The 27,702-nt window shown below is 47.5% G+C and overlaps 1 protein-coding gene across 1 annotated transcript in view; it reads right to left on the reverse strand.

Moving 5' to 3' along the window:
• The window catches only part of MRE11 (MRE11 double strand break repair nuclease), a 365,919-nt gene that overhangs the window by 37,534 nt on the left and 300,683 nt on the right, over positions 1–27,702 (reverse strand). Inside the window, exon 18 of the mRNA XM_078656972.1 lies at positions 13,629–13,696. Coding sequence (XP_078513098.1) covers positions 13,629–13,696 — 68 coding nt within the window. The remainder of the gene's footprint in view (positions 1–13,628; positions 13,697–27,702) is intronic.

The raw sequence follows: 27,702 nt of genomic DNA on the forward strand, positions 1-27,702 counted from the left end.
GACAGGACATCCCTGCGTGCACCAGAAGTCCAACAACGTGAAAAGATGTTGACAAAACTCTCAGAAAGAGAGTCAAAAAGTGACTTGAGGTACTGCTCTCTCCGGATCTGTGCTGGCTGGCGCGGAAAAAAAAGAACTTACGTCAGCGCATAGGGGCGGCGTCTAAGTAGATACTGCAACGTCATTCCGGCGACCACGAAGCCAACGACGAGCGCGGAGTCGACCGACGCGTCGGGTCCACCCACCGACACGCAGGGATACTGCTGAAGAAAAAATTCTCCGGATCCAGTCTGATGCCTGGGGGTAATTCTAAGGTGAGGAACCCATAACTAATTGTCTCTTTCAGATACATGGATACTTTTGTGGTATACCCTAAGGTATTTTTAGTTAGTAACTGGACCAATGTTATCCAGAAAAACAAATAATATCTAAGAACTCCCTCAGGATAGCCCAACCAGAGGTCGAGCCCTGCCTGGTAGTATTACCTTACCAGGGTGAGACGAGGAGGCATATGATGAAGCATGCCACATTATGTGAGTGAGCCTACCCCGTTCAATTCTTGGAATTGACTGTTTCAGTAGGAGACACTAAAGCATACTTAAAACAACAGAGACTCCCAACACAAATACACCACACCATTATTGTATATTAAAAATAAAATACCCTCAGAAAGGGTCTAAAATTCTTAAATCAAAATACTTATCTCCTATGAAGGCGATTAAAGTTTTCAAAAATGCAATAAAACTGAAGATCATAGAGTATGGAATCTTGACAGGGTGGCAAAACTACCGAACTTGACAGGAACCAGTATTAGTGATGAAAGTTCAAGGGATAATGTGAGCCTGGTTGAAAATAATATCATCTCTACTGATGGGGAAAGCAAGAAGAAGAAGGAGATGCTGTTTCAAACCCAAGCACATGAAATACTTTGTTTGAATACTACATGTAACTGTGGGGATGCAGTCCTCACATAACTTTGAAAGTATTGTAGTAGTATGCTATATAATATATTGTGCAAATATGTGTGTGTATTCAAAGCTAAAAATAGCCCAGTTGGGCTTTGCTGTTTTGTTGTTATGGGAGGGAAGATGTGTGGAACCTATGTGTTTAAGGTTCCACATGTTCTAAGGAAGTAGAGTGGCATCAATCTGTGCGGATAATGTTAGGATTTGAATAGCTCAGGGGTTGGAAGGAGCTGGAACAAGGTTAATATGGATCATAAAATAACCCTTATCTTAATCTGTCAAGAAGACATATTTCTTTACAGAGGCCATTCTGTAACAGGACTGCTGTCTGCAAGAGCAGTGTAGAGGTGGCTGGGGAGCCGAAGAGATCCTGCTCTTAGCTCAGCCATGGATCCCTAGTCTTGCAAGTGTCTCTGCTTCCTACTAAGCCTGAGGTATGCATTTTTTAATAATAACAAGCATTTACAATGCAACGGTCTCGCCTTTGCAAAAGTTAGCGCTTTTGGCATTGTAAATGACAAATGTTTTATTTATGTGTTGGTTTTGGAAACAGATAAATAAATGGCATTGTCATGAGCAGTAGAGAGTGAGTAGTAGAGAGTGAGTAGTAGAGAGAGTAGTAGAGAGAGTAATAGTGAGTAGTAGAGAGAGTAGTAGTGAGTAGTAGAGAGTGAGTAGAGAGTAGTAAGTGAGTAGTAGAGTGTGTAGTAGAGAGTAGTGAGTGTGTAGTAGAGAGTAGTGAGTGTGTAGTAGAGACTAGTGAGTGTGTAGTAGAGAGTGTGTAGTAGAGAGTGTGTAGTAGAGAGTGTGTAGTAGAGAGTGTGTAGTAGAGAGTGAGCAGTAGAGACTAGTGAGTGTGTAGTAGAGTGGTGAGTGTGTAGTAGAGTGGTGAGTGTGTAGTAGAGTGTGTAGTAGAGTGTGTAGGAGAATGTGTAGTAGGGAGTGTAGTAGAGTGTGTAGTAGAGAGTGTGTAGTAGAGAGTAGTGAGTGTGTAGTAGAGAGTGTGTAATACAGAATGTGAAGTAGAGAGATTGAAGTAGAGAGATTGAAGTAGAGAGATTGAGGTAGAGAGATTGAATTAGAGAGATTGAGGTAGAGAGATTGAAGTAGAGAGTGTGGAGTAGAGAGTGTGGAGTAGAGAGTGGAGAGTCTGTAGTAGAGTGTAGTAGAAAGTAGTGAGTGTGTAGTAGAGTAGTAGAGAATGTGTAGTAGAGTAGTAGAGAGTAGTAGAGGGTGTGTAGTAGAGTGTGTAGTAGAGCGTGTGTGTAGCAGAGTGTGTAGTAGAGTGTAGTAGAGTGTGTAGTGTAGAGTGTGTAATGTAGAGTGTGTAATGTAGAGTGTGTAGTAGAGTGTGTAGTAGAGTGTGTAGTAGAGTGTGTAGTAGAGTGTGTAGTAGAGTGTGTAGTAGAGTGTGTAGTAGAGTGTGTAGTAGAGTGTGTAGTAGAGAGTGTAGTAAGTAGTGACTGTAGTAGATAGTGTGTAGTAGAGAGTGTCTAGTATAGAGTGTGTCGAAGAGAGTAGTGGCTGTAGTAGTGAGTGTGTAGTGAGTGTGTAGTAGAGTGTGTAGTAGAGAGTAGTGACTGTAGTAGAGAGTGTGTAGTAGTGTGTAGTAGAGAGTAGTGACTGTAGTAGAGTGTGTAGTACAGTGTGTAGTAGAGAGTAGTGACTGTAGTAGATAGTGTGTAGTAGAGAGTGTCTAGTATAGAGTGTGTCGAAGAGAGTAGTGGCTGTAGTAGTGAGTGTGTAGTGAGTGTGTAGTAGAGAGTAGTGACTGTAGTAGAGAGTGGGTAGTAGTGTGTAGTAGAGAGTAGTGACTGTAGTAGAGTGTGTAGTACAGTGTGTAGTAGAGAGTAGCGACTGTAGTAGAGAGTGTGTAGTAGAGTGTGTAGTAGAGAGTGTGTAGTAGAGTGTGTAGTAGAGAGTAGAGTGCGTAGCAGAGAGTAGTGACTGTAGTAGAGAGTGTGTAGTAGAGTGTGTAGTAGAGAGTGTGTAGTAGAGTGTAGTAGAGAGTAGAGTGCGTAGCAGAGAGTAGTGACTGTAGTAGAGAGTGTGTAGCAGAATGTGTAGTAGAGAGTAGTGACTGTAGTAGGGAGTGTGTAGTAGAGAGTAGTGACTGTAGTAGAGAGTGTGTAGTAGAGAGTGTGTAGTAGAGAGTGTGCAGTGATTTGAGTTTTACATCAAATTAAAAACGGGAACGGAACAAACTCATCCTATACATTATTGTGGTAGGTGCCCACGCATATAGGGTTAAATGATGCGTTAGATGCCACAGGTCCCACCAACACGCTTCCTTTATGATAGGAGAATGCCCAACATCGCGGAGATTTGCTCTCTGCTCTTCCCGGATATTTGTATTTTCAAATGTATAATGTTATCCTGCTAAACGAAGACGATGCTCAAACTATAAAAGAAGAGGGTTTCACAGATATGTTAGTCCTTCCGGGCAAACGAAATGACCCAAAGAAAGATCAAGTGACAGTTTAGAGCTCCAAGTGAGTCTTAATAAAATCAGTGTCTGGAACGCATAGCATCAAAAAACGAGCGGGGCATCAAACTGCAGTGTCATTCAATCAAAGCTTCAAGGCTTCTGAGCGCTAGCCGAGAATTATTTTTTGTGAAGCACTAATCACTGTGGAAGGTGCCCCTGCTATCCCAGATGTGAGAAGTCAGTCTGATATGAAAATAAGCAGTATTTGGAATGAATGTATTTGGCAGGGGGAAGGTGGGGCGGCGCAAGACCGTACTGACGAGTGAACAGGAGCCATTTTGTACCGAGTGATTCTGCCTGTGTGCATGTAGACAAACCAGGCAGCAGCATGAGCATGTGATTCGGTAAAATAACAAGCATTTACAATGCAATGGTTTTGCCTTTGTTAAAGTTAGAGCTATTGGCATTGCTCTTGACACTCTGAAGCTCCACTCTGCATTCTGAAGCTCCACTCTGCACTCTGAAGCTCCACTCTGCACTCTGAAGCTCCACTCTGCACTCTGAAGCTCCACTCTGAAGCTCCACTCTGCACTCTGAAGCTCCACTCTGAATCTGCACTCTGAATCTGCACTCTGCACTATGAAGCTCCACTCTGAAGCTCCACTCTGCACTCTGAAGCTCCACTCTGAAGCTCCACTCTGAAGCTCCACTCTGAAGCTCCACTCTGAAGCTCCACTCTGAAGCTCCACTCTGAAGCTCCACTCTGAAGCTCCACTCTGCACTCTGAAGCTCCACTCTGAAGCTCCACTCTGCACTCTGAAGCTCCACTCTGAAGCTCCACTCTGCACTCTGAAGCTCCACTCTGAAGCTCCACTCTGCACTCTGAAGCTCCACTCTGAAGCTCCACTCCACTCTGAAGCTCCACTCTGAAGCTCCACTCTGCACTCTGAAGCTCCACTCTGCACTCTGAAGCTCCACTCTGCACTCTGAAGCTCCACTCTGCACTCTGAAGCTCCACTCTGCACTCTGAAGCTCCACTCTGCACTCTGAAGCTCCACTCTGAAGCTCCACTCTGCACTCTGAAGCTCCACTCTGAAGCTCCACTCTGCACTCTGAAGCTCCACTCTGCACTCTGAAGCTCCACTCTGCACTCTGAAGCTCCACTCTGCACTCTGAAGCTCCACTCTGAAGCTCCACTCTGAAGCTCCGCTCTGAAGCTCCGCTCTGAAGCTCCGCTCTGAAGCTCCGCTCTGAAGCTCCACTCTGAAGCTCCACTCTGAAGCTCCACTCTGAAGCTCCACTCTGCACTCTGAAGCTCCACTCTGAAGCTCCACTCTGCACTCTGAAGCTCCACTCTGAAGCTCCACTCTGCACTCTGAAGCTCCACTCTGAAGCTCCACTCTGCACTCTGAAGCTCCACTCTGAAGCTCCACTCTGCACTCTGAAGCTCCACTCTGAATCTGCACTCTGAATCTGCACTCTGAATCTGCACTCTGAATCTGCACTCTGAATCTGCACTCTGAAGCTCCACTCTGCACTCTGAAGCTCCACTCTGCACTCTGAAGCTCCACTCTGAAGCTCCACTCTGAAGCTCCACTCTGAAGCTCCACTCTGAAGCTCCACTCTGAAGCTCCACTCTGCACTCTGAAGCTCCACTCTGAAGCTCCACTCTGCACTCTGAAGCTCCACTCTGAAGCTCCACTCTGAAGCTCCACTCTGAAGCTCCACTCTGAAGCTCCACTCTGAAGCTCCACTCTGAAGCTCCACTCTGCACTCTGAAGCTCCACTCTGAAGCTCCACTCTGCACTCTGAAGCTCCACTCTGAAGCTCCACTCTGAAGCTCCACTCTGAAGCTCCACTCTGAAGCTCCACTCTGAAGCTCCACTCTGAAGCTCCACTCTGAAGCTCCACTCTGAAGCTCCACTCTGCACTCTGAAGCTCCACTCTGAAGCTCCACTCTGCACTCTGAAGCTCCACTCTGAAGCTCCACTCTGAAGCTCCACTCTGCACTCTGAAGCTCCACTCTGCACTCTGAAGCTCCACTCTGAAGCTCCACTCTGAAGCTCCACTCTGCACTCTGAAGCTCCACTCTGAAGCTCCACTCTGCACTCTGAAGCTCCACTCTGCACTCTGAAGCTCCACTCTGCACTCTGAAGCTCCACTCTGAAGCTCCACTCTGAAGCTCCACTCTGCACTCTGAAGCTCCACTCTGAAGCTCCACTCTGCACTCTGAAGCTCCACTCTGAAGCTCCACTCTGCACTCTGAAGCTCCACTCTGAAGCTCCACTCTGAAGCTCCACTCTGAAGCTCCACTCTGAAGCTCCACTCTGAAGCTCCACTCTGCACTCTGAAGTTCCACTCTGAAGCTCCACTCTGAAGCTCCACTCTGAAGCTCCACTCTGAAGCTCCACTCTGAAGCTCCACTCTGAAGCTCCACTCTGCACTCTGAAGCTCCACTCTGAAGCTCCACTATGAAGCTCCACTCTGCACTCTGAAGCTCCACTCTGAAGCTCCACTCTGAAGCTCCACTCTGAAGCTCCACTCTGCACTCTGAAGCTCCACTCTGCACTCTGAAGCTCCACTCTGCACTCTGAAGCTCCACTCTGAAGCTCCACTCTGCACTCTGAAGCTCCACTCTGCACTCTGAAGCTCCACTTTGCACTCTGAAGCTCCACTCTGAAGCTCCACTCTGAAGCTCCACTCTGAAGCTCCACTCTGCACTCTGAAGCTCCACTCTGCACTCTGAAGCTCCACTCTGAAGCTCCACTCTGAAGCTCCACTCTGAAGCTCCACTCTGAAGCTCCACTCTGAAGCTCCACTCTGAAGCTCCACTCTGCACTCTGAAGCTCCACTCTGAAGCTCCACTCTGAAGCTCCACTCTGAAGCTCCACTCTGAAGCTCCACTCTGAAGCTCCACTCTGAAGCTCCACTCTGCACTCTGAAGCTCCACTCGGAAGCTCCACTCTGAAGCTCCACTCTGAAGCTCCACTCTGAAGCTCCACTCTGAAGCTCCACTCTGAAGCTCCACTCGGAAGCTCCACTCGGAAGCTCCACTCGGAAGCTCCACTCTGAAGCTCCACTCTGAAGCTCCACTCGGAAGCTCCACTCGGAAGCTCCACTCGGAAGCTCCACTCGGAAGCTCCACTCGGAAGGGGCAAAGATCGGAGCATCACGGAACTAAAACAAATATAAACAAGGCAGTGAGTGCAGCACCGCCTTAGCAGTGGGATAGCAGCCTTGATAACATCGGAGCAGCCCCTGCGCCCGGCCTCAAAACAATAAAGGCAACTCTAGAATGCAGATTTACCTGTATCCCGCAAGTGATGTACGCAGATGGGAAAGAAACAAATAGCAACCTTGGAGAGCTGGCGGGGCAGGCAAACACAGCATCGGGAGACGCAATATAAATAAAATAACAGCTAGTATCAAATTATACAAAAGCCCAACGTAACGAATTGCTCAAAAAAGTCAAACATCATGTGTACATGAAGACGCAATATAAATAAAAAAAAAAAAACAGCCACCAACAGATTAAAGAAAAGCCCCTCCATAGCGGATCGGTAAATAAACTCCAAACGCATCTGTTTATGCAGCATCACACAACCCACATGCCCGTAATATTAAACAAAAAAGTCCAGAGGCAATAATTATCAAGAAATAAAGATTATTTCAAAGTTACCTTGGCGGGGCTTGCTGGGCTTGCTTGTGTGCTTCCCAGAGAGACAGGAGATTGGGAAACGCGCGCGCGCGGCCGGCGCCGATCGCTTTCCAGAGCGTGCGCGTGACATCTCCTGTCTCCTGGGAAGCATAGCCGATGACTATAGTATCGCGCCTGCGCGATGCGCATATGGCTTCGCCATATGCATCGCAGGCGCGAGACCTAATAAAAAAGGATTGTGGCCTTCATTTGAATTTATAGTGAACCACACCCATTCTACCATAATAGTATTTTTTTAGAGACTAAAAAGTAAGCTTGGGTGTAGTTCGCGGAGTTCTGCAAAGCGGAACTCCACGACATGCAAAAAAACCTCCACCGCACTACAAGAAGCTCTGCGAGCAGCGGAGTACATTAGATAAATGCCAGTTTGCAGTGATTTTCAGTCCCAGGTGCTTGTCCACACTGTGCAATCATCGCAAACAGCACCATGCACAGCGCAAGCGGACACTGCTTCCTTTCTGCCGTACAAGTAGATTTTTACTCGAGCGGCAGATTATCTCAACGCGAACGGACGGTTTATCATCGTGAGCATATGCGACCACGCGAAATAAGAAATATGACCTCCCGCGTTGAGAAATCTCACCGGGAGATTGATTTTCCACGCTCGCGCTCACCAACTTGATATGGACGATCGCAAACAAGGAAAAACCTCGCCAGGAGGTGGATTTTCTTCACTCGTGCTCGCCAACTTGATGTTGACTATCGCGAGCAAGGAAAAATACTCCGCTCCATGAAGCGTAGGTTTTCGGAAGTCAGCGACCTTAGCGTAACGTGGAGTGCGGAAAAATCCGCGAGTGAATCGGAGTTCACCGTTCAGACCTACTAAAAAGCCATGACAGTTCTCCTGTGCCTTCCATGTAAGCCTAAACTATGTTTATAGATGGAGTAACACAACGGTACATTATTTCTCATTATTTCTGGGTACTCTAAAATCTTATGGTCATGGAAAAGGAGGCACAAGCGAAGAAAAGCAATTGACTTGGGTAGGACAGTTTGGGCAAGCTGGGACACTAGGATTAAAACCAGATTTCCTGATTACATGTTGTGGCTTTTAGGCACTGAATGGATATCTCCTTCTGTCCCCCTTCTGTCCTGGCAACGATTTTATGAACGACACAGAAGTAATTCAGTTGTTGTATGACTCTTAAGTAAGACCTTTATTGTTTCCCTACATGGAGAATAATTTTTGTCTCTTAAGCAAAGAGGTTTTTGTACAGCGTGCATCCTGAGCTGAATTATGTCAAGGTGCTCTCAAGTGTGATGATCATGGAAAAGGAAGCACAGTGAAGAAAGGTAGTTGCCCAGGATCACTCAGGTTGGTCAGGCTGGGTTTGGAACCAGGTTCTCTGGGTCAGGACCCGGAGCTAGATTTTGCCCACGACTAAATCTTCTTACAACCCTAATGGAATTCTTTGTGCGGCTGGTCAGCCTGAGGATCAGAGAGGTGCTCCAATAAAAGCACAGTCACGGCAATAGTTTATCATGTAACTGACCATTTTAGCCAAGGGAAGACAAGATGCAACAGCACGCAATTCAAACAAGCTCGCTCGAAAATAATGAAAACTGTCAAAGTTGAACAGTAATTGTTGAAACACCTAAATGCGCCTGCTAGGTGGGTATGCAGACATATATTACTTGCAACCGGTCAATTCGGCATCTTAACAGAGAAAGCGCCAAGTATGGATGCGGGTGCACATTGTCTGTTACCAGAATGAAGCCGAGCGTTGCTAAGAAACTGCATACCCCTGCGACGAGGACGAGCACTCGCTGCAATGAAGGAAGTCGGCAAAGTAATTCACCGGCCGAGGTGCGTGAAGGACACGCGCCTTCCTTTCGGCATGCACTGAGAGAGCTCGTGCTCTTGTGTAGAGTAGCGGACGGGGTATTATGAATACGATAAAAAGGGATATGGGAGAAAGCTACATTATTTGAAAAGTCAAGACTAAACAGAAGGGAAAATAACGTTGTGGGGACCGAAAATAATGGACGTAACTCGAAAAAAAATAATCACAGTACATACAGAGGCATACAATCACCATTCATGATTACAGCGCAGCGTCGTGTGGAAGGGAGCAGTTGTACCACACTTTTACAGTGTTGAAGGGTTATGCATCAAACTATGTACGATAAAGGCAAGGGCATTTACTCCAATAAAATATGCATTGTATTTTATCCTCATTATTAAAGCACCCCGTACTGACACCAATCACGCCACAGATCAATGATCCATAAAAAGATGACTCTAGTGACTACACAATCAGCTTTTGCCCAGAAGCTGCTGACTCCTCTGCACTTCTGGACACGAATGAATTGCAGGAAATATCAAAAGAGGCATCACATGCATTTTCACACTAGTGAGACCCCAGAACGCGTCATCACATTACCTTTGACAAGGGTGAAATCAGAAAACCTTGACCACAGTGACCTTAAAGGAAGTGACGTCAGTACTGCATTGTTTTCAAATGTCGACATCTGCCAGGTGGCTACGACGCCATTAGGGAATATTTCAACTGATTTATGCTGAAAAGAGCCAGGGTTTATGGCCTTGCTGTAAGTGACTGGACTACACATCACATTGATTGAATGAATACATCAGCAGGTTGAAGTGAAATCTAGGATTCTTGAACTCAAAAAGCCCAACTCCCCAGTGACCTGCTGACTTTTCGAATGCTTCCTCTGAGAGAATAAAGGGATGCCTGCTGTCATCCTGGAACCTAAGACATTACAACTATCATTCATTATTATTGTCAGGATAAGACAACATTTGTTTTACTTCCTCCAAATTGTCAAGTGTAGCACAAGATAAGAATTGCTGATTGAAGGGGCAGTTCTGCTTATTAAAATATTTATGTACAGAAAAAGGTAACTGCGACCTCCGTTCAGCAACGGTATTCTGTAGAAAAGAGGTGTCCTTCTTTACCGGGACGTTAGAAGCATCGAATGGTTAGGGAAATAGCAGTGCGCCATTAAAACACATCACATCACTATATACACCCTCTCTCTTTATAAAAAAAAGATAACTGAAGAAAATTAAAAAAAATAAAGTCAATGCCATAGTTCTTACCCCTCACGGGCGGTGCACACACCTTCCTGGCTCTGTGCGGTGCACCAGGCTCGTCATCTGGGACATTTATTTCTGTCTCTTACTCCACTCTGTGCCTCGTTCCTATAAGCTTGTGAAAGAACAACAGGAGTAAAACCCATAAACCACGCCGGGATGGGTGTAGAATGTATATAAGAAACAATTCCCATCAGGTTTCAATTTAAGGCAGTTCAAAGATGTATGCATGCAGCATTACATAAGAAAGAAACAAGGAGACTCATGCGATTTAAGAGCTTGTAATTCACCAATTTAAAAAAAGAGCATTTCACATGGGAATACAGTTAGGCAGCACTGTACAGAGGGAATCACGTGACAACCCGAAAGCACTTGGTGAAAAGTGATATATACAGTTAGTGAAAAGTGATGATGCAAGTGCTGAACGTGAACAGCGCAAGGTGACAAAGAAATATACAGTGTTGGCTCAACAAGACTTTCTTATGTAATGCTGCATGCATACATCTTTGAACTGCCTTACATTGAAACCTGTTGGGAATTGTTTCTCATTCCTATAAGCTTCATGTGAGATACAAATGTCATTTGAGCATGGTGTTCCTCTGCTTTCTTCTGGTGCTCTTGCTCTCGCATGACTGTTGTGTTTCTGGTATAGAGCCACTTTCGATACATTCCATTGGCTCCCGTTCTCCAATCTAACCTATGATGCCTTCTGATCCATTTGGACAGACCATATTAATTCAATCCTCGTTACTCTCTGCAGCTTTACTTTTACTACATCGTCTCTCTCAAAGCACACTGCTATGGTTCTGTTGTGCTCATTGTAGATTTTGGTGGTTTTCCTACCCTGTCTCCCTTCAATCTTATTGTTTATATTATGTTCTCTGAGAAAATGACCGATTTGCTGAGCAATTGCGAGTATCCCGCCTAAATCTAGAATCATTACACATTATTTTGGTGAAATTCCTATAGGGTCTCTCATAAGCAAAGCATTCACACTCTCACTAGTGGTAGCACATAACACTCTCACCAGGAACATCAGTTGCTCAAAGGTTAACAAATGCAGAAGATATTACTATGCAATAAGTTATGCCGATAACTCCCTCTAGTTTTAGACTGAGGTAACCTAATACACGTCCCTGTATCGTCTCTGAATAACAACTGAATATAAATTGGTCTCAAATGCATATTCATATAAGTAGCTGCCAAAACTCACCGCTCACCAACATACGTATCTACGGTTTCATGAATGTATTGTTTTTATTTTACAAAATTGTGCCTTTCAAGTAATACGTTGGGTTCCTCTGTAGAATGTTTCTCCAACCGAGCTGTGGCCTCATTATATTCTTGCCATTTGCTAAATGTCCCTGGTTTCAACTTCTGTCGAATTGTCAAAGACACGTTCTACAACTCTCCAAGGCAGTTAAACAAAGGTGCTTTCCTCCTTTGAGGAGCAAACATCAATGGCAACTAATTAATTTTCCCGCGATCTTGCTCAACATTTCCATTTCATGGATGGCTGTCTGGGATAGGCAGCCACGCAATCTGAAACAGCAACTTGCAGCGTGCAAACCATTCTTTCTGTCTGGAATGTTTTCGCAAACATCTGAAAATATTACCTATATGCCTTACAAAGTTTAACATTTGGTAAAGTGATAAAAGTCTATGCTCGTTAAGTGCCAACGGCAGCGCTTATTACTTTTCTTTTTCAACAAAACTTTGAATATCATACAGAAGTGCTGCACTTACAGCCATAACAAACGTGAAAACATGGATCCCGGATTCCGTGGTGCCCAAATTGTCCTGATAGGCAAATTGGCACGGTATCGATACTCTCACATACTGAGGATAAGCAGTTAAATGGGCGTGCTTGCGAGGCAGGTGTATAGGTCTGCCTACTCACTGGTTAAAGTTGTGTGAATTTTACGCTGTGCCGGAAATGCATCATGACGTGATGCGCTCACCAAGAAATGCAGCGGGAGTGTTGCTGCAAAGCACATTGCCTTCCCTGACATGTGCAGCCCTGTCAAGTACAATGCATCAGGGGTTAGACTAACACATTTTAGTGTTGTGGTCCGCATCACTGCACTAAAATGCAAAGTCACACATTTATAGCGTCTCCTGAAGCTGTCAAGGGGAGACTGGAGCGCCACTGTAATTAGCACTGAGCAAAGCAACATGACGGCGCGCTGCTCTGGCAGCCGCAGGGTGTTAGACTCTGACGAGTGCACACTGTGCAGTGCACTGTCTGTTACCCTGTTGAATTTGTTGAGAAAAGTTAGTTTTGAAGTACAAGTTACTTACCTTCGGTAAAGCCTAATTTGGTAGAGACAGTATCTAGCTGCAGATTCCTTACCTTTGAATTCCCCAGACGTCATACTGGATCCGGGAGATTTTTCTAGCAATAGCCTTGTGCGCCGGTAGGTGGTGTTGGTTGGCTTCGCGTGACGCCATCGGTGCTGGAAGTGATGTCCTGTTCACCTATATAGGCGCCACCTTGGCAAGCTGATGTCAGTTACTTTTCACAACTTTCCACGCCAGAAACGCACAGCCATGAAGAGTACTGATATAGGTGAGTTGAAAAAGTTATGGCCCTGAGAGGGCACACCCTTGACCCTAGAAACTTGGCCTCAGGGCTGGGAGGACGGGTGGGTCGGTACAGAATTTGCGACTAGATACTGTCTCTACCAGATGAAGAGTTACCAAAGGTAAGCAACCTGTCCATCTGAAAGAAATATCTAGCCAGAGATTCCAAGCCTTTGAATAGGTACCCAAGCAATACCATCCCCGGAGGAGGGCTGCGGACATGTATGTTTCAGACTAGAAGGTCCTGCAGGACTGAACGGGCAAAATGGCTGTCCCTGCGGATCGGACTGGCCAGGCAGTGATGTTATGTTAATAATTGTATTAAGCGCATGAATACCCAAATGTGTCTTGGCGCGACTGGTCCGGCTACTACTACAGCAGTCGCCATTTCAAAAAAGGATATTTAAGGTTTCAGGCTATACTGCAGTCACCGCTTAAAAAACAGGACATGTGTGATTTCAGGCTGAAAAATCAACGGTCCTCAGAGGTAAGCTGATTGAATAGAAAATGAATGTGACCATTGGATGATCAGCAATGTTTGTAGCGTGAAAGACTTTATTTTGAGTGTGATGTGCTAACAGAAAACATTAACAGCAAACCAAAATAATTCAATCAGAAAACAAAAGCAATGCAGTTGTCTTACTTGATAGAGGGAGGTCACCTCAATTTAGTGAGGTCGCAAGGGGCGCAGATCTTCTAAATAATGTAAACACAATAGCTCACGATCTCTTTAAGATAGGGAAAGAGAATGTTTGGTGTAGCACATATTTAAAGACATACTAAGCTAACGGCTCGTCAATGGCTCAATTACCATTTCAACCACATCATGCAAATCTTTTAGTTGACGAATACCACAGTGCAAAAATCACAGCCTACCTTCGATCCACCTTAGGGGGGTGAGAAAAGGAAACTTCTTCCACATCAGAGTCATCGTCAACAATATCCTGAAAACACAAACATGTTTTCCTTATATAGTAAACCATTCATAAATGATATTTATAACTGATGTATTCAATTATGACATTCAGCTTATAAGGCAAGCATGTTTTATAACGTTTCAGTAATTACTTGCTTCACCATGGTCACTAAATTGCCATTAAATGTTCAGACATCTTATATGCATATAGATACTGCCTTTCAGCCTCTATACTATGAACAGCAAAAAGTAGTCCCATCTTTGATCGGGCAGCACACAATCCTGCAGCGCTTCAATTTGGACATTCACAGATGGCATTTGTATGAATTGCACTGGCTCCCCATTAGGAAGCGGATTCCTCTTAAGGCGCTGGTCTTTATACACTGCACCTTCTACAACGGGGCCCGCAGTACGTGATTAATAGGATCCAACATTAGCATTGCCTCTGCTCTACGTCGGCGCTCCAAGTTAAGGTGCCATAGTTCCAGAAAGTTAGATGAAAGTTCACTCCTTTACGGTGTTTGCAAGCAAGGGATAGAATTTGCTTCCTGACACTTTGAAGGCCACCTCCCAGGACCACCTTTTCAGGAAGGCATTAAAACCCATCTTTGCCTTAGTCTAGTGCGCTGTAGCAGTTGACCTCTGGACATCTTCAGTGCCGGGACACTCCGCTGAGTAGCTGAAGGCTTCACAAATCTCTCATTCATTCCATTATACAGTTACTCCACCTTGCCCGGTCTGGGCATTTATAATTATGACCTCCACCGCCAATCCATCTAGAAGACACTTTTCAACACAATACAATTTAGAAAACTACATCTTTGCTTGAATATGCCCGTCACCTCTCAAGAATTTATAATCAATTATTGAATCTTCTTTTTTCTCCTTGAGTCCAAAAAAACAATAGTCTGTGCATCTTTTTTTCATATGGAATTTAGTATGTGTTACTTTGGTTGCTCGCAAGACTTCCTACAGTCTATGCTTCCTCAGGAACATGACGTTCAAAATTGCCCACAAAGCCCTATGTGCAGACTCATCAATAATTTCTACAGTTCTAATCCAGCTTGATACTTTCTGCTGCTTTTTGTTCTTGATATGTGATTTAATGGTCTCTAGCCTCATGCTTTGTCAACTGATTAAAAATGTAATACACTGGATATAATGGTCCTAATAGCACTGGATAAAATTGTCATAAGGTCCTGTAAGATAACCACTTACCCTATTCTAGTGAGCCAAAGGTTTTCTGCACCCATAGGGCATGCCTGAAATTGCAGTTATTGGCCATTTTATCAAATCTATCAGTTACCAGGGGATATTAATTCAGTTGTGGCCAAGAGACAGAGTTTCCATGGCTTAATACAGGCCCTTCTGCGAGAGGGAATTACATACCAACTGGGTTCAATTGGTCATTCCAGCCTATGTATGGCTTGATGAAGATAGCAGAAATGAATCCTTCTCTTTGGCCTCACCAACATCTGACATTGATATTTGAGGCAGTGTGGTGCACAGGGCCTCAATAGCCAATCATTATTTGAGTGCAAAGGTAGGGTGGAATGACGTTTACACATAAAACAACTTTCCTATAACAGTTTAGTTCATAGTAAGGGTGCAGGGCTGGGGTATTTTAATGGTTTCTTGGCCAACATCAGCTGTTCTCCTTTATAAGGATTTATAATAATAGCTAAATAATGTTTTGTCTGTGCAAGGTAGCAGAAGTAAAACTTGTCCGAAGGATATTGATGAAATCTAGTAGCAGAACACTTGTACCTTGCATATAAAAACAAAGCTAATCACATTTTAAGGTTTCCTTACGCTAAAAAGGAACTATATAGGTACTAATATGGAACTTACCCTCACACAATTTAAAGTCATAACTATTGGCATGAAATATGAGGTTCTAAAAGTGAATCAATCAAACAGAGTTAAGTATTTTATAGGTAGTCCAACCAAAGCTTATCAACCCGTAATTTAATTACAGTTATAACACATGAGATTCTGTAATACCAGTATAAAAAAACTGCCTCTAATTGTTTTATAATAGGCCACTTGTGACACACTCAGATGAAGAAATGCCATAGGGACTCAACTGTAATAACTTATTACAGTTGAGTTTTGACATCACAATGCCTGCTGCCAGCTAGAGCCAGCAGCCAAAAGGAAAGACTGATTAAGTCACGGCACATAATTAAAGCAGCTGTTTAAAAGAACAAATGGAAACTTGTTTTCTTTCTTCTGCTCTGTATTTCTAGCGGAGTAGCGACAGGCAGCTAGGAGATATTTATGGCAACATGTTTATCATTTGCTCTTCTTTGGTAATTGTAGAAAAGATAGAATCTTTCTCCATGTTTCTACACATTGTGAGCTATTAAGCGATATTTTGTTTGGCTTGTATCAAACTAATTCTAATATCTTCTTGCAACAAATATCTACCAGATTTTTTGATGTGTTTAATTTTGCACTAGAGGTTCAATTTTTATTCACCATGTTTGCAAACATGATCTCTCTTTCATATGAAAGAGGTACACACCAAGGATTTAAGTGGTTTGTGGGACAGGATCCAGTCTTTAAGCTGGAGTCCTTACCTTCCAATACCTTTACCCCGCATCCATTACCATGCATATGCCTTCCCCACATGCATTTTTTATCACACATATACCTTTACCACGCATGCCTTTACAGTGAAAATTGAAGTATTATGCAGGTTAGTGTGTGTGTACCAAAGGTTACGGAGTCGTTATAGTTAGGCTCAAATTTCACTTGTACAAAATCAGTAAAATTCAGCAGTTATAGTTACCTGAGCTAACTATAACTCGCGCCCCGCAATGAACTGCTTAGGATCTCACATAATACATAACTCATGTCATGGCCAGTGACATTTCTGATGACATTTCAAATGACATCACTGATGACATCATCCCTAGAACTCACGCACCCACTCACACCCCTATACAACCTCCCATCCACCCACTCACACACATACACAGCTCACATACCTATTCAGACCCATACAAGTACTCGCACAACCACTAGCTCATCCATAGAGCCACTCACACACCCACTCACCCATACAGCCACTCATACAACCACTAACTCACCCATACAGCTACTTATACAACCAGTCACTCACCCATACAGCCACACACTCACCGACTTATTCACCAATACAGCCACTCTCACACCCACTTCCTCTCCCATACAGCAGCAACACAGCTACTCACTCGGCCATACAACCACTAGCACACCCACACAACCAGTTACATACCCATTCACACATCCATATAAGCACTCACATATTCGCACATACTCATCCATACAGCCATTCACACAGATACTCAATCTCCAATACAGCCGCACACACACCAACTCATTCAACCAAACACCAACTCAAACAGCCACTCACTCATCCATCCAGCCACTTGCACACCCAGTCACCCACTCATACAGGGATTCAGATACCCACTCACTATTACAGTCACTCACCCACTCATACAGCCAACCACACACCCACTCACACACCCATACAAGCACTCACACGTGTACTTAGTCAGCCAAACAGCCACTCACATACACTCACTTTCTAATACAGCCACTCACACAATCAACCAATTAATCAAACAGCCACTCAGTCACCCATACAACCACTTACACACAGCCACTCAGTCACCCATATAATCACTCATATCCACTCACAGACCCATACAGCGACCCATACAGCCACTCATATACTCACGCACCAATACAGACACATACCCACTCACTCATCTATAGAGCCACTCACACCCCCATACAGCCACTCACTCACCCATATAGCCACTCACATACCTACTCACTCACCAATGCAGCCAGTCACACAGCCACTCCCACACCCATACAATCACCCACACATAAACACACATTGACCCACAAACTGGTTTCAAATGTTGTGATTGTGGGCAAATAATTTATTTTATTCAGCCGCCATTTTTTTCATTATCACATGAAAGCATAATGCGAGTTCAGCATATCTGCTGTACACAAAACTCTCTTGTTTGATTTAATAGACTAAACTTTTCCTTCCAGAGATAATACAAGTCTGGCCACATCTGGGATACACATGACCCCTGACTTGCCTCTTAGTTCATTAACAGCATTTTCATCAGGGCGGGGGCAGGAATGTTTCTGAAATCATGTTTCAAAACTATCACTTTTAATAAATGCATAACTAAAGCATAAAGTGGTAGCACACTGTCATTTGTAATCAGCAGATTTTACTTTGAAATGGCCACAATCCTCCCCACTGACATGCAGCTTTAATGATAAAAACTATATAGTGTCCAATAGAGTTTCTGTAAATATGTGTCACTTGCACATCAGTAAGTAAAGTGATCTGGTTTGGTTTGCTCCTATTGAACTCCGTTTGCATCACACTTCTGAGCAAGTAGATTTTTCAAGGCCCGAGTAGCTGTGTGGGTGACTATGTTGGTGAGAGAGTGGGTGTGTCAGTGGCTGTGTGGGTGAGTGAGTGGCTGTTTGGTTAAGTGAGTTAGGGTATGAGTGGCTGTATTGTAAAGTAACTGTCTCTGTGAATGGATGTATGGGTGAGTGAGCAGATGTGTGAGAGCTTGTATGGATGTGTAAATGGGTATGTAAGTGGTTGTGTGAGTGAGTGTGTGAGTGCTTGTATGGGTGAGTGAATGGCTGTGTTGAGAGGCTGTATGGGTGTGTGAATGGCTGTATAGGTGAATAAATGGGTATGTGAGCAGCTGTTTGGGTGTGTGTGACTGTGGGTGGCTGTATGGGTAGATGACTGCTTGTACGAGTAGCTTTATGGATGAGTGAGTGGATGTGCCAAAGGATCAGACTACCACCCTTCCTCTTCGCCCCCACGGAAATCACCTGCAGAGTCCCGCAGGGGTCATCACTGAGCCCGACCCTCTTTAACATCTACATGGCCCCCCTCGACAACACGGCCTTAACATCGTATCCTACGCCGACGACACCCAGCTCATCCTCTCCCTCACCAGAGACCCCACCACCACAAAGCTCAACTTCCAGAGATGAATGCAAGACGTCGCTGTCTGGATGACCAACAGCTGCCTAAAAGTCCATGTCGAGAAGACAGAAGTCCTCGTCCTTGGAACCAACCCTTCATCATGGGACAGCACCTGGTGGCCCACCGCCCTCGGAAGCCCACCCAACCCCTCAGACTACACCAAAAACCTCGGCATCGTACTCAACTCATCACTCGCCATGAACAGACAGGTCAACACAGTCACCTCCAGCTGATTTAACACCCTCTGCATCCTCCGCAAGACCTTCAAATTGATCCCCTCCAGAGTGAAGGAAGACAGTCACCCACTCACTCATCAGTAGCAGACTGGACTACGGAAACACTCTCTACGCCGGCATCAACAAGACCCTACTCCGATTGTTGCTCGAGCATCTTCAACAGATAACTTTATATAGCGGAACTGCAGAGAAAACACTAGGATGATTTGTACTTTACACCAGCAAGTGCTTCTTTGTTTGACGGAGATGCGATCTTATTCCTAGGCATCAAGAACCCTTCTCCAAAATCGTGGGGAAACATGCTTTGGGGCTTTTTAGTAAGCAGTACATCATCCTGAGAAAAGGGCAGGAAGACGCTGCATCCCACTAATGTATAAGTGTCAGGGCCAACTGGGCGGTGTTTTTAGGCAAGTTTACATACTTCTAGTTTTTAAAAGTTTAGAACATGATCTCTGGTCTCAGCAGCAGATGACAAAAAAGAACCTAAAGCAAGGATGCAAACATCTCCATCACAGAAAACAGACAACTTTTCACGGTGGAAATGCAGGGAATATACACTTGGATGATTTGTACTTAACAAAAGTAAGTGCTTCTTTGTTTTATTATGGGGAGGGGGCTATGAGGCCCTCTTCCCCGGACCGATTTCTGCCCGGGGGACACCATTCCCCGGTGCCCGGCCATGTCACCCAGTGTGCAATGGGACCGCAGGGGGAGTCTTAAGGTCCCTGCTGGCTGTGACGGGTTGGGGTCACCGGGCATGAATCTAGAGGAAAAGGGCGATTGGTGGTCTGCTGTACCTCTTTCTACACCTCTTGTCCCCTTTCAGCAGGAAGAATGGATGCCCGAGAACAAAACTTTATTGCACTACACAGACGACAAACAGATGAGCGGCTCCTTTATCTGGGGATTCGTACCTGACGAGACTCCTTCCCATGACAACGTCAGCACGCTCCAGGCGTTAAGGTCGGAGACTCCCGGAGAATCAGTGTGCACCGACACCGGAGGAGAGAAGGAGCCGAGAGTGAGAGAGTTTAGAGTGACCAGAGGAACGGAAAGAAACATCGGAGAAGAACGAGGAGCAGGTCCTGCTGCAGCCCCGACAGAGCGAAGAGGCCAACGATACCACAAGCCGCCGTGCCACGCTCCAGGAGGAGCGTGGCTAGAACAGGTATGGGACAAGTTCTTGGGGTGGGTGGGAAGGAGAGAGCGTAAACCCATCTAGCGAGAATCCTCCGACCCCCACCAACCTTAAAACCCAATCGTTCACCGGCACGAGCACCACTTCACTACCCCTATTTTTGTTTGGAGTTGTGTGTCACTAAGTGCATAAGTCTGGTGTTCTCCCTCACTCCCCGGTCTCTTACATATGGGCTATAAGTAGGACAAGGATCCTGACATGTTTTTTCCGCTCTCTTGTTTCACGCTACATACTCCTCCACCTGACGAGACATCCGAACCACGGAGACCAGAGGTTAGGAGTCCCGGCAGCTGAGCCTTAAGGGTACCCGAAACCACCACCAAGACTGATCCCGCCGCATTTGCGAACCAGAGACTAACAAGTAGACACAAGCATGGCTTTGAAAAAATAAAAACATATTTAACCCAACCTCGCATACGCTCAGGTTTTGCAACCCCGCCACACTGGCTCAAGGTCCCTGTTGGCTCCCCGCCTTCTGCGGGAGCTGTCACTGCTCTGACAGATAGGCGGCTACTGAAAGGCATCTCCCTATCTGTCAGACCCCTCCATTGTAGTATTTAGCCCTGGGGAGGTGACGGTTCCCGGGGCCTGGGTCCACAGTGGAGTGCCTGGAGTGGTAAATGGCTTTTGTCATTATACAGCTCAGCATGGACAGCACTGGGTTAGTCCTATGCTTAAAGACTTTGCTGTAGAAATGGCAAAAAACTTTTCTCTTTCTATCTCTGCATGGATGACACTGTGCTAATCCTATGCTTTAAAGACTTTGATAGAAAAGCAGACATTTGAGAGGTGAGCCAATATAGAGTGTCGCTGGTATTGAGGGTGCTCTATACTGGAGCTGCTGTCCACCTAAACACGAGAAATACTCAGAGTTCTGCTTCTTTTTTGCACATATATATATATATATATATATATATATATATATATATATATATATATATATATATATATGTACACATATATATACACACACACACATATATATATATATATTGGTTACATGTATTTCTTTTATCACAAAGAAATATATATATATATATATATATATATATAAATATATATAAAATTATCTCACAACTCCGGTTTTATTTGCGATGAGCACTGAAACATGTTGTTTTCTTCCGCATATGAGCAATAAACATTAATGTGACAGAAAACTCAGCACTGGAGTGCCATGGATATCTGTTATCCCAAAGAAAACAGGAGTTGTGATTTAACTGCAGCGCGGGGCGGAGCGCTGCTCATAGTTAAGTCTGGCTACCTGTCTCTTAATATTGACTCATAAAAATACAATGTTCACATCATGTTCATTTGACACAGTGATATTTTTTCCAGAAAGAGAAATTATGTGAGTTTTTTTAGACAATCTGTATGTATATGTATTGTGATTTGGCTTTTCATTAATGGTCTACACACAGCAAGCTCGTATGGAAATTCACGATCACTATAATTGGACTCGGTTAAGTTAATCAGAAATGGGTTTTCTATTTTGGTAGAAAAAACAAGCAAATATGAAGCATAAAAATGTGTTGCGTTGCCTCTGCATCCCTTTATTTTAATGATGTTCTCCAATAATGATGCAAGAATACAAAATAATGTTGGGACTTCTGAGACTGTAAGCCATGATTTACATATTTGACTGATTGCTGCAGCTTGTTTTTACGTAATGGGTTATAAATTAAGAACACAGGGGCAATCAAATACACAAGGTTGATGAGAGGTACACCACACCAATATCAATTAGATTTTTAAACAATTATGATGGGCTATAAAAAAGAAAATGAGGATCCAATAAACGTATTTTATGCATTACATACGTTAGTCACAGAGGGAGCATTTCAAGCAGCTAATGTGGCCAATAATTTATCAGCGATTTAAAGATTAAAAATGCCACTAAAGTAATGGCGGGTTCTAGAATAAGTGGCCGGGCTAAAGAACATAGACATTTCTTAGTGAACACACCAAGAGATACTAAATTACTTGAGGTGTGCAAGTAAGGTTTTGTCCAATGCCTAAAAGGCCACCATCAAACTGCTACTAAAAACAATAAATAAGCTAGGCAGTGTGACTCCTACTTGTCCCTAAGGTCAGTTTAGATAGAAAAGCCAGAGTAATTTAGAAGTCTTCTGCGGCACATATCATACTTAAGTCAAGCTGAAAAAACAGGTTTCACACTAGGTGGTGAAACTTGTATGAATATACACCAAGTATTCTCTATGATTAGCCTTGAGTACATAATGGTTGAATAACTGGCTGCTGAATAAGTGGGGGCATCTTTAGGGGATCCTAAGTCCATCTGGCACAAGAGGGGGATAATATCATTGATGAAACTACTACACTCAAGATTCAATGCCAGAGTGCTGAACAAGTGCTGTAAATCCACACAGATGGACTTTGTTTGTACATGGTACAACATGACAAGAAGGCCTTCTTTCACACATTCTTTTTGAGTTTGTAATTCAGCCTCACTGCACTGTGATGATCTACAGACACAGATATAAGGACACAGGAGAGGCTGCATTTATCTTTTGTATTTTTAGAGCGTGAACCTAGATAGGGTGATTTTCTGTTATTACAAAAGGTACATTACAACAGAAGCAGTAAGAATAATAGGGACTGTTGGGGGCGTGGCTTGGACTCCGCCGAGCATGGTCGCCTGAGCCCCGAGCTCCGGGCCGATCTCGGTACTTATCCTGTCCGAGACCTTCCCCGGCGGCACCACCGACCCGGCGTGGTTCCTGGAAGACACGGGGCGCCTCGGCGGCGGCTGGGCATAAGGAGGGACCCGCAGCAGCCTTGAAATCGGCGGCTACAAAGGAGCCCAGTCAGCGGCGGTCGGCCATCTTGCCGAGGGCCCACTGCTGGCCTCGGATCCCCGGCCTCGATTACTGAGGTGCCGCCTGGGTGTGTGGAGGGCGGTGCGGCCCGGGAGACGGCCCTCTGGCGGGGGCGGACGCGGGCACCCAGCGCTAGTGCCCGCGTAATTGTGGTGGCAACTGGACGGTGGCCGCGAGCGGAGGGCCCCGGCGAGGAAGGGTTGTGGCGTCATCGCGCCCTGCAGCGGTGTGGAGTGCTCCCAGAGGGGGACATCGGCTACGGCGGACCCGGCAGGGCTGCCGCTGTGTGGTGTGCCTCTACTTTGTGGCCGGCTGTCTGGCGCACCGGTGCCGCGGATCCCGACCTGGGAGCAGAGCCGCCTTGGTGACAGCAGTGGTGAGCGGCGCTCGGCCTGCTGGGGACACCGTCGTTGTGCTGGAGGACTAGAGGCCAGCGGGCTCGAGGATTGCCCAAGATCGAGCTGTAGGGGGCCCTGCCCCTGGCCCGGTGCGGACGCGGGTGGTGGCGCTTTGGTGTCTGCGTCACGGGACCCGGAACCTAAGAGGACCTCTGGACGTCCTGCAACAACGGGGTTAGCCCCCTGACGCGGACATCCTGCCGCGGCCCCCAGTGTGCACGGGTGTGAGGCCTGGGGTCGCCTTGGAGCTCCCCTGGGTGTGGGGTCTGCCGACTGGTTTTCCCGGCGCTCATCGGGGGGCCGGGCGGCTTAACGTCACTGGTGGATCTGGCCGGCGGACGTGGGGCCTAGCGAGTGGGGCCCCCTTTTGGAGCAACGTGTACCTGAGGGCCTGCAGCACCGCCTTGAGATAGCTTGCAGTCGCAGTCCTGGTTCCTTGCTCGGCCGGACCCGTGGGCCGGCGGTTCCCCTCGCGGCTCGGGGCCCACCACGTGACAGTCTCCTGGCGTCTGGCGTACCTGCGAGACCCGGTGGTGCACCATGGGGAAGCCACGGAAGGCAGCGGGCACGGCGCCAACGGATCAGGCTGAGGACTCCCCTGAGGCCCACGGGCAACATGCGGCGGACGGCCAAACAACAGGGCTGCAACAGCAACAGATGGACCAGATCCTCAAAGCCATAGGGGACACGAGAGAAGCGCTGTGCCAGGACATTGCGCAGGTCTCCACGGGCCTCGGTCTCTTGAAGGAGGACCACGACAAGCTCGCTGACCGAGTCAAAACTACGGAGCTGGCACTGGAGACGCTAGAACCGGCCCGGAAAGCGGCGGACGCCACATTGGAGGACCTAGCACGCAGGGTGCAGCAACTGGAAAGGAGAGCGGCTGATGCAGAGGGCCTGACGCACTTCTACACATTGGAGAGAGCTCACAGGGTCCTGGCCCGGCCTCCAGCCCCGGGCCGTCCTCCCCGGCCAGTGATAGCCCGGCTGCTACATTTCAGAGACCGGGACATTATCCTGCGGCAAGCTAGGTCGGCTGGCCCATACAAGGTGGACAACGCATCGGTGTCTCTTTTCCCCGACTACTCCCAGGAGGTCCAGCGCTGCCGCTTCTCCTTCATCGCTGTCAAGAGGGCCCTCCGCGACGAAGGGGTGCAGTACTCTCTACTGTTCCCGGCGCGCCTGAAGGTGCTGGTGGATGGAGTGGCGACGTTCTGCGACACACCAGACGACGCTTGGCAGTGGTTGGAACGGTACCGAGCGGGCAAGGATGGCACGGGTACTTGGGCGGAGGCTACGGTGGACCGACCGCAGCCGCGTAGGAGCAGGCGCAACCGGAGGCGAGGGCAGAACAGGCGGTCCCCATCGGTGTCGCAGACGGAACTGGAGAGGCAGGCCGCCCTGCAGGCGGTGTCGATCATCTCTGGAGGGGCGACGGAGGCCCCATTGATGGACTCGGGCTCCCGATTGGGCTCCGATGAGGCGGAACTAGGAGGTTCGGATGGGGGCTCGGAGAAGGACCCTGGGGAGCTGCCTCAGGTCACCCCACAGACGGCTGATGGACGAATGATATCCAGGAGGCTGAACGAAGGACAGTAAGGGGGTATGCTCAGCCTGTGGGGATGACATTACCGGGGATTCTGGGGGCCTGCTATTTGGGGCGCTGGGACTGACGCTTTCCCCTGCTTTGCCGGGGTATTGCCGGAGCGCATGGGGGCCCTGGTGAACTGTGACTTCAATTGGGCGGGGGTGCTGCTGGGGGGGGGAGGGAGGCCATATATTAGTCGGGATCGGCCTCTCACGGTGTGGTGGGTCTCTTGCTGTCCGGCCTGGTTGGTGTGGAGTCACCCCCTCTCTCTCACATCACTTGTGAGTCTCTGGTAGTTCTCAGAGTTTCCCTCGTAGACGGGGGTAAGGTTTGGATGGGTAACAGCTTTTTGGCGCCTGTTCTGGGGTTGGGTGGGTTGGGGGTTGGTTGGGGTTGTTACATGTTGCGGGGGTTTGTCAGTGTGCCGCTGGGGTTGTCAGGGACTGGACTCCGCTATAGGCCTATAGATGGCGGCTAGTTTAGAACTGAAATGTGTTACCTGGAATGTGCGGGGGCTCAACTCCATGAGGAAGAGATATAAGGTGCATGCTTACCTGGTGCGCAGGGGGGTTCAGGTAGCTTTTCTACAGGAAACGCACTTAACTCTGGCAGAGGGGCAAGCGCTGCAGCGGCGATGGAGGGGGCAACTCTTTTATACTACCTATTCCGCTCATGCTAGAGGGGCGTTGATTTGGGTGCGAGCAGGTGTCCCCTTCCAGCCCATGACGACGAGGGTGGATTCAGATGGGAGGTTCGTGGCGGTACTAGGGCATCTGGACGGCAGAGACGTTACGCTTTGCAGTGTTTATGTCCCAAACTTTGATCAGGACGCGTTCTTCTCGGCACTATCGAGGAGGTTGGCATCTATGCTGGTGGGCACGGTGTTTATGGGGGGGGACTTTAATTTGGTGGTAGATGTGGAGATTGATCGTTCTCATCCCCCGTTGGCTCAATCGGTGGTGTGCAGGGTGGCCAAGGTTCGGAGGGATTGGCAAGAGAAGTGGGGACTCTTGGACGCCTGGCGGACGCATCACCCCGTTGACAGGGACTACTCGTTTTATTCCGCGCCTCACGATCTCCACGTGCGCCTTGACACTGTTCTTTGTACGCCTGGGGCCCAGGAACTCACGCGCAGCAGCGAATACCTGGCGAGGACTATCTCAGATCACAACCCTTGCTTACTTACGGTCCTCTGGTCCAGACAGCGGCAGCCGATCCGCACGTGGCGGCTAAACCCACTGGCGCTGGAAGACCCGATGTTTCACGCAGAGGTGCAGGAGTGCATCGAGCGTTACTTTCTGGAGAACACGGGCTCCGCGACTACCAGGGCGATCGAGTGGGACGCCTTTAAGGTGGTGGTACGAGGCGCGTGCCTCCCGTCCTCGGCGGGGGTACGTGGGACACTGCTGGCTGATGTAGAGTGAGAGGAAGCCTCCTTGTGGCGGGTGGAGAGGGCTAGCCACGTGGAGGGGGGCAATAGGGAGGAAGTGCTGGCGGCCCAGGAGCGGGTAGCCACCCAAGTGGAGAGGCTTCGCTGCCATGATTACCGGGAGTACATGGTCCGGGCCCACGCCGAGAGGGACCGGGTTGGTTCGCTCTTGGCGTGGTTGGCCAACCCCCAATCAAGGGGTACACCGATACTGTCGCTGACCACGCCTGCCGGGGAGTTGGTTCACTCACAACAGGAGATTAACAATCAGTTTCTGGCTTACTACTCGGAGCTCTATAGGAGCCGACTGTCGGCACTCCCGGCTGGATTGGATGCCTTATTGGATGCGGCTCGGTTGCCGCAGCTAGACTCAGAGCAGGGAACTGCGCTGGGTGCTGCTATCACCCTGGGGGAGATTAGGGCAGCGGTTCAACACATGGCCAGAAAGAAAACACCAGGGGGTGACGGACTGCCGGTGGAGTTCTACGCCTCCTACATTGACCTCCTAGCACCTCAACTACATCAGGTGTATGGAGAAGCGTGGGATCGGGGCAGGTTGCCGGTGTCGACGAGGGAGGCGATTATAGTGCCGTTACTGAAGAAGGGCGGGCTTCCTACGGCACGGACGGCATACCGCCCGCTCTCTATGCTCACTGTGGACTATAAGGTGTTGAGCAGGATCTTGGCCACGCGGTTGTCTGTCCATATGTGCTCTCTGGTACACCCAGACCAGTCGGGCTTCATCCCCACGCGGAACACCTCGACGTGTATAAGGCGCCTAATACGGGTCATGGGAGTTGAGGGGGAGGGTCCCTCGGGCGCAGCTGTGCTATCGGTGGATATTGAAAAGGCGTTTGATAGTGTGGAGTGGCCATATCTGTTCTGCGTGCTTCGTCGGTTCAGGTTGGGGGACGGCTTCGTTCGCTGGACGCAGCTGTTGTATGATTCAGCTACTGCTAGGGTCCGCACGGGCCGCTCAATATCCGCGGCATGCTCGGTGGAAAGAGGCACCCGACAGGGTTGCTCTTTATCCCCGCTCCTCTTCGCTTTGGCGATTGAGCCACTGGCAGCGCGGGCTCGGCAGGGACAGTTTTATGAAGGGGTGCTACTGCACGGCGTTCCGCACTATATTTCCTTATATGCCGACGACCTCCTGATGTACTTGGCTGATGTGGAGACCTCGGTGCAGGGGGCACGGGCCTTGCTCCGAGAGTTTGGTGAATTGTCGGGGCTACGTGTTACCTGGTCCAAGACCTGTTTATTCCCCTTGACCCCCCGCTGTGCCCAGCCTGCGGAGCTCGAGGGTTTACGCTGGG

Source organism: Lissotriton helveticus, chromosome 8 (assembly GCF_964261635.1).
Source record: "Lissotriton helveticus chromosome 8, aLisHel1.1, whole genome shotgun sequence".
Taxonomy (NCBI): Eukaryota; Metazoa; Chordata; class Amphibia; order Caudata; family Salamandridae; genus Lissotriton; species Lissotriton helveticus.